The sequence below is a fragment of the Diaphorina citri genome, unplaced genomic scaffold (assembly GCF_000475195.1).
Source record: "Diaphorina citri unplaced genomic scaffold, Diaci psyllid genome assembly version 1.1 scaffold2458, whole genome shotgun sequence".
In the NCBI taxonomy this organism is placed as follows: domain Eukaryota; kingdom Metazoa; phylum Arthropoda; class Insecta; order Hemiptera; family Psyllidae; genus Diaphorina; species Diaphorina citri.
In genome coordinates this window covers 25,606-36,164 of record NW_007379880.1, presented here as the reverse complement: position 1 = coordinate 36,164, position 10,559 = coordinate 25,606, and the positions used below count along the sequence as shown (strand labels likewise).

Here is a 10,559-nt window from a genome sequence, read left to right as displayed (position 1 = left end):
AAACAGAACCGGCATAGGTACTATTTGGTGATTTATGACAACGAGCATACAGACGCGTATCTGAGTTGTAGCCCCATCTATCTGCATAACCCTACGGCACTGAAGTAAGTTTGTTTAAAAAAGGTTGGACGATTTAAGGTCACTTTATAACTTACTAAAGTCATTTAACGCCAGCTTAGTTAGGTTGGAGGGTAGCGCTCTACCTTGAGAGAGATAGGTCAAGGCACTGAAGTAAGTTTGTTTAAAAAAGGTTGGACGATTTAAGGTCACTTTATAACTTACTAAAGTCATTTAACGCCAGCTTAGTTAGCATGGAGGATAGCGCTCTACCTTGAGAGAGAAAGGTCACGGGTTCGATTCCTGTCCGGGATGGATTTTGTCCTAAACGGATAAAATTAGTTCTCGATTGAACGGATCACAACTTTTTCTTCACAGCTTTTTCGTATCCTGTCTTCCTTCTCTCTTCGCTTTCGGGAAGATACGACCTTAGCAGTTAAAGTTCCCCCTATCAAACCTCCAAAAAAAAAGAACCGTCCACACTGCATCGACAACATAGATTCAACTCGTCGACAGCCGGTCGATTATGTTTGGACACACCTTAACTCTCATGCATTCGAGCAGAATGAACAAGGCATTTTCTATTTTCCAGGGCAATCGTCAACCACAGCGGAATCAAAGCGACCATCTCCTTCTCACAGCTTTTTCGTATCCTGTCTTCCTTCTCTCTTCGCTTTCGGGAAGATACGACCTTAGCAGTTAAAGTTCCCCCTATCAAACCTCTTTTAAAAAAAGAACCGTCCACACTGCATCGACAACATAGATTCAACTCGTCGACAGCCAATCGATTATGTTTGGACACACCTTAACTCTCATGCATTCGAGCAGAATAAACAAGGCATTTTCTATTTTCCAGGGCAATCGTCAACCACAGCGGAATCAAAGCGACCATCTCCTTTGCTCAGAAGTCCCCTTATGACGTCACATTTGTGTCGTACCGTTTCATCGAACCGCCACCAGAGGGTGTCCTGGGCAATATTAAAATACACGAGCTACCGCCCAAGCCTAGCCTGGAGAGGGGGAATAAGATGTGTGAAGGGATTAGGGACGTGTATAACCCCACGAAGAGGATGAGTTTAGAAGCGGGTAAGTGGTGGAATTGATACCAATAAAAGAGGAGTTTAAACTGGGTTGATGTTGTTGTAGCGGCTTCAGCTCTAGCCGAATGGGAATGGCAGAATAAAGAAAGAATATCTTTTTTTCTGCAATACACCGGGCTGATGGTCTCTAGCTCCAGAGGGTGTCCTGGGCAATATTAAAATACACGAGCTACCGCCCAAGCCTAGCCTGGAGAGGGGGAATAAGATGTGTGAAGGGATTAAGGACGTGTACAACCCCACGAAGAGGATGAGTTTAGAAGCGGGTGAGTGGTGGAATTGATACCAATCAAAGAGCAGTTTAAACGGGGTTGTTGTTGTTGTAGCGGCTTCAGCTCTAGCCGAATGGGAATGGCAGAATAAAGAAACCTTTTCTGCAATACACCGGGCTGATGGTCTCTAGCTATGTTTAATTGGCTCGTCCTGAACCGCAGTCAACCATCGTGAGGACTTGTGCTTGTTCTTTTCAAGCAGGGAAAACCCTTTGAAACTATCATCTAGCTAGGCTGGTTAGGTGTGCCTTTTTACAGGGTCGCACGGTTTCCCTGATAGAGCTCTACCACCCAATCACTATCCAGGCAATTTTACTTTTCTTTTTGCAGAAACCAGTACGCAAGACAACTATCCTGTGGGAGAATTGAGCAATAAACTAGGCACCAGTAGTACGTGGGATACTTATCTTCCTCTCAAACATGAATGGAGCATTGCACGATTTCCAAGGTAGGTATGAATTGGGTCCCTAGATTTCCAAGGTAGGTATGAATTGGGTCCCTAGATTTCCAAGGTAGGTATGAATTGGGTCCCTAGATTTCCAAGGTAGGTATGAATTGGGTCCCTAGATTTCCAAGGTAGGTATGAATTGGGTCCCTAGATTTCCAAGGTAGGTATGAATTGGGTCCCTAGATTTCCAAGGTAGGTATGAATTGGGTCCCTAGATTTCCAAGGTAGGTATGAATTGGGTCCCTAGATTTCCAAGGTAGGTATGAATTGGGTCCCTAGATTTCCAAGGTAGGTATGAATTGGGTCCCTAGATTTCCAAGGTAGGTATGAATTGGGTCCCTAGATTTCCAAGGTAGGTATGAATTGGGTCCCTAGATTTCCAAGGTTGGGTCCCTAGATTTCCAAGGTAGGTATGAATTGGGTCCCTGGATTTCCAAGGTAGGTATGAATTGGGTCCCTAGATTTCCAAGGTAGGTATGAATTGGGTCCCTAGATTTCCAAGGTAGGTATGAATTGGGTCCCTAGATTTCCAAGGTAGGTATGAATTGGGTCCCTAGATTTCCAATTTCACAGACGAACACAAAGTCCAACAAATCTAGATTTGTCAGACAGTCTGAGCGGAGCGTGAGTGGCGGAGAAATCTCGAGACCCAAGTCTCTCAGACGGTTTGTCAGACCCAGGTCTGACGCTTTTCCAGGTCTGACAGACCCCGGTCTGGACCGCCTGAACGTGAGTGGCTGACTTAATGCAACATAGGTATTATTCTAATCTCGAAACCGGTTTTCACAGACAAGTCCCGCGAGAACTGCGACTTCCTCCAGTTGGTCTACGAGAACAGCGGCCATTTGGACCAGCGCCTCGGCAAACTCAAGGTGGGGAAGAAAACCATCTATCGGGATCCCGCACTGGGGCTGATCAACTTCAAACAGAACCGGCATAGGTACTATTTGGTGATTTATGACAACGAGCATACAGACGCGTATCTGAGTTGTAGCCCCATCCATCTGCATAACCCTACGGCACTGAAGTAAGTTTGTTTAAAAAAGGTTGGACGATTTAAGGTCACTTTAAAGTCATTTAACGCCAGCTTAGTTAGGTTGGAGGGTAGCGCTCTACCTTGACAGAGATAGGTCACAGGATAAAATCCGCCCCGGGCGGGAATCGAACCCGCGGCCTAGCGCTTACAAGGCACACGCACTACCAACTAAGCTAACTAGGCTGGCGATGAAATGTTTGAACCGGCGGTTGCAACGCTTACAGAGCTTACAAGGCATCGCACTTCCTTCCAAGGTAACTAGGGTGGTAATCTTTTGATTTCAGGATAGAACAGATTCATCGACGGAAAGTTGTGGTTCGGGACTGGTTCGGCAATGGAGAGATCGCGAGTTTAAAAGGCAAGATCGAATTCTATCAGGAGTCTGAGTACGATTATGTTGATATGGAACTGGACTTACAAGGTAAGTCATATGTAGCAAACAAGTAAAATTGCTCATGAAATTTTGAGCTCGTTTGAGATATTGGGCTGTGGGCTCTACCGGACTTTTGGGGGGCCGATAGGAACTTTTTCATGAAACGGTCTGCCGTCTATTTAGAGTTAGACTGAGCAGTGAAAATTTTTTGTTATTCTGACTTAAAAGATATTTTGTTGTAGGTACTTGTTCCTTTCCGCAATAACTCTGGAACGGGCTGTTTGTTCATTTTCTATGACAAAGTTAAAGTCACTGTAGGTATACCTAACTGCTAAAGTTTTTAGTCGGCTTTACCCTCATGAGTGTAGTGTGCTAACCTACCTCTGCTCTCAATCCCACTGTATCGGTAATCATTGTTTAATTTGTTTCAGGTTTGAATGATACCAGTGGCTATCATATCCACATGACTTCAGTACAAGAGTCTCTTGAGTTTCCTTGCGAAGATTCCGCCATATATGGTCATTGGAACCCGTATGGGATTAGTATTTATAACGTCCCTCCCCCCAAACAAGGTAAACATAAGCTTTCTTTCTAGTCTAGCAGTCTTTCTTTCTTTTTTTAGTCCTTCTTCTTTTTATCTTTTAAGTCAGAATAATCCTTTGCCCAAATTTTAATAAATTTACAGAGGAATCTTTCCGGCAGCTACCCTTCTCATGCCCGGTGTACCAATGTTGGAACACCCTTTTTGGCGGTTTGGCTGCCACTACACCACCGAATAAGTAATTTGTCTTCCTCTGTTATACTACACCACCGAATAAATTTCATTGTCATGCCCTATTTTCACAGGTCTACACATTCAACGCCAAAAACGAGTCGCTCTGCGCACACGCCAAGCACTGGTGTCAATCTGGGGATATTTCCACGCGTCTAGGCAGCCTTATTAATATCGCCGGTGAGAAATCGCAGAACGACCGCATCGCGCGACAAGTGTTCTATGATAGATTTATACCGCTGAGTGGCGCCGGAGCAGTTCTGGGTAAATCGTTTGTACTGTACGATGACTATGGGCCGAAAGCACGCGGGGATCGACTCGCTTGTAGCAGGTGAGAAATCATTTACTATGGGAAAAAAGGGGGTTTTCCGAATTTTGACCCATAAGGGAAACTAAGCAAGGTAGGTATGAATTGGGTCCCTAGATTTCCAAGGTAGGTATGAATTGGGTCCCTAGATTTCCAAGGTAGGTATGAATTGGGTCCCTAGATTTCTAATTTCACAGACGAACACAAAGTCCAACAAATCTAGGTTTGTCAGACAGTCTGAGCGGAGCGTGAGTGGCGGAGAAATCTCGAGACCCAAGTCTCTCGGACGGTTTGTCAGACCCAGGTCTGACGCCCTTTTCCAGGTCTGAACGTTTTGACTGTGTGACAGACCCCGGTCTGGACGGCCAGAGCGTGAGTTGCTGACCTAATGCAAAATATTATTCTAATCTCGAAACCGGTTTTCACAGACAAGTCCCGCGAGAACTGCGACTTCCTCCAGTTGGTCTACGAGAACAGCGGCCATTTGGACCAGCGCCTCGGCAAACTCAAGGTGGGGAAGAAAACCATCTATCGGGATCCCGCACTGGGGCTGATCAACTTCAAACAGAACCGGCATAGGTACTATTTGGTGATTTATGACAACGAGCATACAGACGCGTATCTGAGTTGTAGCCCCATCCATCTGCATAACCCTACGGCACTGAAGTAAGTTTGTTTAAAAAAGGTTGGACGATTTAAGGTCACTTTAAAGTCATTTAACGCCAGCTTAGTTAGGTTGGAGGGTAGCGCTCTACCTTGACAGAGATAGGTCACGGGTTCGATTCCTGTCCGGGATGGATTTTGTCCTAAACGGATAAGATTAGTTCTCGATTGAACGGATCACAGCTTTTTCGTATCCTGTCTTCCTTCTCTCTTCGCTTTCGGGAAGATACGACCTTAGCAGTTAAAGTTCCCCCTATCAAACCTCTTTTAAAAAAAGAACCGTCCACACTGCATCGACAACATAGATTCAACTCGTCGACAGCCAATCGATTATGTTTGGACACACCTTAACTCTCATGCATTCGAGCAGAATAAACAAGGCATTTTCTATTTTCCAGGGCAATCGTCAACCACAGCGGAATCAAAGCGACCATCTCCTTTGCTCAGAAGTCCCCTTATGACGTCACATTTGTGTCGTACCGTTTCATCGAACCGCCACCAGAGGGTGTCCTGGGCAATATTAAAATACACGAGCTACCGCCCAAGCCTAGCCTGGAGAGGGGGAATAAGATGTGTGAAGGGATTAGGGACGTGTATAACCCCACGAAGAGGATGAGTTTAGAAGCGGGTAAGTGGTGGAATTGATACCAATAAAAGAGGAGTTTAAACTGGGTTGATGTTGTTGTAGCGGCTTCAGCTCTAGCCGAATGGGAATGGCAGAATAAAGAAAGAATATCTTTTTTTCTGCAATACACCGGGCTGATGGTCTCTAGCTATGTTTAATTGGCTTGTCCTGAACCGCAGTCAACCATCGTGAGGACTTGTGCTTGTTCTTTTCAAGCAGGGAAAACCCTTTGAAACTATCATCTAGCTAGGCTGGTTAGGTGTGCCTTTTTACAGGGTCGCACGGTTTCCCTGATAGAGCTCTACCACCCAATCACTATCCAGGCAATTTTACTTTTCTTTTTGCAGAAACCAGTACGCAAGACAACTATCCTGTGGGAGAGTTGAGCAATAAACTAGGCACCAGTAGTACGTGGGATACTTATCTTCCTCTCAAACATGAATGGAGCATTGCACACCGCGCCCTTGTGCTTTACAGGTTAGTAAACGATTAACCTTCGTGAAAGGCAAAGTGTAGGGCGGTATTTAGGGTGGCAGGGGGCCCGGGCCAACCCCCTCGGGATACTTTTTGCCACCAAATATAGCAGGGGTTCCCAATAAGCCTTGGCTGGCGGACCACTTCCGAAAATCAGGATCACTTCGCGGCTTTTGCAATCCCCCCCCCCCCGAAAAGTAATTAGTTTGGGCAAAATTGAGGATTTCATGACCCATTAAAACTCAACACACAGTTTAAACTTAGACGTCACTTCGATCGATCAATCAATTAACCCTCTCTGTCCCCAGGCACACCGGACCAGTATGAGGCGGGCGACCTCAGCGGCAAGTTCGGAACGCTTGACGGCCTCTCCATGCTCAAAACGGCCGGTAACGACACCGTCCTCCAGTTATTCGGCCAACAGAGTATACTCGGCCGTTCCGTTGTGGTGGACAAGCGCGAGAAGCGCGCCCATTGGGTGTGTTCCACTATAGAGCGCGGCTATGCGCCTAGTGAGGCGAGAGAGCTACGCGCTATAGCCTCGTTTGACCGAATCGATGGATTTGTCTATGGGTGAGTGGTCTTCAGACTCGCGTGGTCTGTGTCGTAGCATGTCCATTAGGTAATATGTCTCTCATTATATGGACGAGGGAAGACAATACTTTCGGGAAACTTTCGGAAATGGAACGTATTCCGAAAGCGCGCCATTTTGGATTCCCTATGGTTTAGTCCAGGCGCTATTTCAGTTTCCAAAATAGAATCGATTCCGTTTCCGAAAGGAAAATACACCTTAGGCTGTCTTACTTGGTTTCCGTGTCGTAGCATGTCCATTACGTAATATGTCTCTCATTATATGGACGAGGGAAGACAATACTTTCGGGAGCCTTTCCGAAACGGAACCCATTCCGAAAGCGCGCCATTTTGGATTTCCTATGGTTTAGTACAGGCGCTATTTCAGTTTCCAAAATAGAATCGATTCCGTTTCCGAAAGGAAAATACACCTTAGGGTCCTTAGGCTGTCTTCCTTGGTTTCTCACTTACGTTCAAGGTACTAAGATACAATGAAGAGTTGCGAACTTATGAGATTGTAACAATAGAATAGAATATATGTGTACCTTGTTTATATATTGTCAGCATAGGACTGAAAAGTCCCTTTACTCATTGAGTGATCTCTGGTTTCAGCTATATGAAACTAACCCAGCTGATACATGCGGATGGTACACAGAGTGAAACAGTCATTGAGGCCAATCTGAGATATGCAGGTCCTCAGAATACTAACGTGGTAAGTGTATAACCTTCTCAGTTACATACTGTATATGTTGTTGTAGCGGCTTTAGCTATACCCCAAAGGTGTAAAGGTGATGATAAAATAGAGAAAATATCTCTTTTATCAGCCATACACCAGGGTGATGGTCTCTAGCATCCCACTTACGTTCAAGGTACTAAGGTACAATGAAGAGTTGTGAACTTATGAGATTGTAACAATAGAATAGAATATATGTGTACCTTGTTTATATATTGTCAGCATAGGACTGAAAAGTCCCTTTACTCATTGAGTGATCTCTGGTTTCAGCTATATGAAACTAACCCAGCTGATACATGCGGATGGTACACAGAGTGAAACAGTCATTGAGGCCAATCTGAGATATGCAGGTCCTCAGAATACTAACGTGGTAAGTGTATAACCTTCTCAGTTACATACTGTATATGTTGTTGTAGCGGCTTTAGCTATACCTCAAAAGGTGATAACAAAATAGAGAAAATATCTCTTTTATCAGCCATACACCAGGGTGATGGTCTCTAGCGATGTTTAATTAGCTCGTCCTGAACCGCAGTCAACCATCGTGAGACTTGTGCTTATTCTTTAAAAGCAGAGAGAACCCTTTGAAAGCTGCCAGCTAGGCTGGTTAGGTTTAGCTGTTCTCCTCCCTGTTTCTAGTCCCACAGCCAGACGCTAGGCTACTCTCTGTTTAACGTCCCCTAGCCAGGCAATTATTACAGATTATATCAAACCAATAGGCGACGCTGGGGTTATCTTTCTGAGTGGGTTTTCTTTTTTCTTTTCAGACGCGGAATCATGAATGGGCCATCTACGTGAATCCAGTGGGGGTGGACGCTTCCTCCCTGTTTCTAGTCCCACAGCCAGACGCTAGGCTACTCTCTGTTTAACGTCCCCTAGCCAGGCAATTATTACAGATTATATCAAGCCAATGGGCGACGCTGGGGTTATCTTCCTGAGTGAGATTTCTTTTTTATTTTCAGACGCGGAATCATGAATGGGCCATCTACGTGAATCCAGTGGGGGTGGACGCCACAGTGAAAGTTCTACATACCCGATGTACGGCTGCTGGCTATATTTGGAACCCCTACTATACTCAGCTAGCAGCACCCCTCAATGTAAGTCGATTTTTTGTGGGTTACAAACCTCAGTGTTTCGTAGCAGTGAACTGCTATATATATATATTTTTTTTACTAGTGTGCCCTTTCACTCTCTATCTCCATCTCTCTCATCATCTGGTTACTAGTGTGCCCTTTCACTCTCTATCTCCATCTCTCTCACCATCTGGCTACCAGTGTGCCCTTTCACTCCAAGTAAGTCAAACTGGGAGGGGGAATAAAAGTTAAGGTGCCAGTAGGTACACTGTAGATTTTTTCTTGATGCCACTTTACAGAGTGTACCAAGTTCGTAGAGTAGTGTACACACTACACAGTCCACCGCCGTTTTTATTTCGTAGCAATGAAACAACTGCTACATTAGACGCATGTGGCCTGTGTCGTAACATGCCCATCCCGTAGTATATCCATCATCAGATGGGCGATAAGAGACACAATACTTCCCTTTAACGTCACTGTATAGCTGCTTAATAACGGGGTTTTCCTGAGGAGACAAGCTACCCCTTACCCAGTCTGAGTGGGGCTGAGAAAAGCAAGCAGCAGCAGCCACCCTAGTTAGCTTAGTTGGTAGTGTGTCTGCCTTGTAAGCGCTAGGCCGCGGGTTCTATTCCCGCGGGGCGGATTTTATCCTGATGGGATAATGTTTGTTCTCGGAACGGCTGGCTTTCTCCTATCCTGTCTTCCTTCTCTCTTTGCCAGCCTAGTTAGCTTAGTTGGTAGTGCGTCTGCCTTGTAAGCGCTAGGCCGCGGGTTCGATTCCCGCCCGGGGCGGGGATAATGTTCGTTCTCGGAACGGCTGGCTTTCCTCCTATCCTGTCTTCCTTCTCTCTTCGATTTCGGGACGATAAGACTTCTACCTTGTAAGCGCTAGGCCGCGGGTTCGATTCCCGCCCGGGGCGGATTTTATCCTGATGGGATAATGTTCGTTCTCGACCTGGAAGCGCTAGGCCGCGGGTTCGATTCCCGCCCGGGGCGGATTTTATCCTGATGGGATAATGTTCGTTCTCGGAACACCGGTAAGCGCTAGGCCGCGGGTTCGATTCCCGCCCGGGGCGGATTTTATCCTGGATAATGTTCGTTCTCGGAACGGCGCTAGACGCGGGTTCGATTCCCGCCCGGGGCGGATTTTATCCTGATGGGATAATGTTCGTTCTCGGAACGGCTGGCTTTCTTTAACCTGTCTTCCTTCTCTCTTCGATTTCGGGACGATAAGACCATAGCAGTTACAGTTCCCTCTGTCAAACCTCTTAAAAAAATTCTTCCTTCTCTCTTCGATTTCGGGACGATAAGACCATAGCAGTTACAGTTCCCTCTGTCAAACCTCTTTAAAAAAAATCCAGAGTTTGTGCCATATGCCGAGTGAGATTGGCATCACTCAATGGAAAGCTATAATAATCTTACTCTTTATGTAGTTTAGGTATTACCTAGGTACCTACCCACCTACTTGTTTATGTAGGTACGTTAGAACTCCTGTTCAGTAGACTCATGGATGTAGGTAGGGTAGACCTACCAAGGATAGCCACCTCTCATCTATTCCATTTGATTTTCAGGGCCGGACGCTAATAATTTAGAACTCCTGTTCAGTAGACTCATGGATGTAGGTAGGGTAGACCTACCAAGGATAGCCACCTCTCATCTATTCCATTTGATTTTCAGGGCCGGACGCTAATAATTTAGAACTCCTGTTCAGTAGACTCATGGATGTAGGTAGGGTAGACCTACCAAGGATAGCCACCTCTCATCTATTCCATTTGATTTTCAGGGCCGGACGCTAATAATTTAGAACTCCTGTTCAGTAGACTCATGGATGTAGGTAGGGTAGACCTACCAAGAATAGCCACCTCTCATCTATTCCATTTGATTTTCAGGGCCGGACGCTAATAATTTAGAACTCCTATTCAGTAGACTCATGGATGTAGGTAGGGTAGACCTACGCTGAAACTTTGGATTTAGGCTCTAGGGACTTCAAAACGTGTTTTGACACTAAAAACTGACCATCGAAAATTTGACCCAATTACATTACTTTCCTTCCTATAGGATA

The 10,559-nt window shown here is 45.6% G+C and overlaps 1 protein-coding gene across 1 annotated transcript; it reads left to right on the top strand.

The window, feature by feature from the left end:
- The first annotated feature begins 1,846 nt into the window (after positions 1 to 1,846).
- Positions 1,847 to 10,457, top strand: LOC103518966. Its single transcript, XM_008484047.2, has 12 exons — positions 1,847 to 1,874; positions 2,664 to 2,901; positions 3,195 to 3,331; positions 3,715 to 3,855; positions 6,433 to 6,697; positions 7,307 to 7,406; positions 8,192 to 8,272; positions 8,387 to 8,525; positions 10,069 to 10,119; positions 10,175 to 10,225; positions 10,281 to 10,331; positions 10,387 to 10,457. Exons 1-12 carry the CDS (start codon positions 1,847 to 1,849, stop codon positions 10,455 to 10,457), a joined length of 1,353 nt encoding a protein of 450 aa, XP_008482269.2.
- Positions 10,458 to 10,559: the final 102 nt, after the last annotated feature.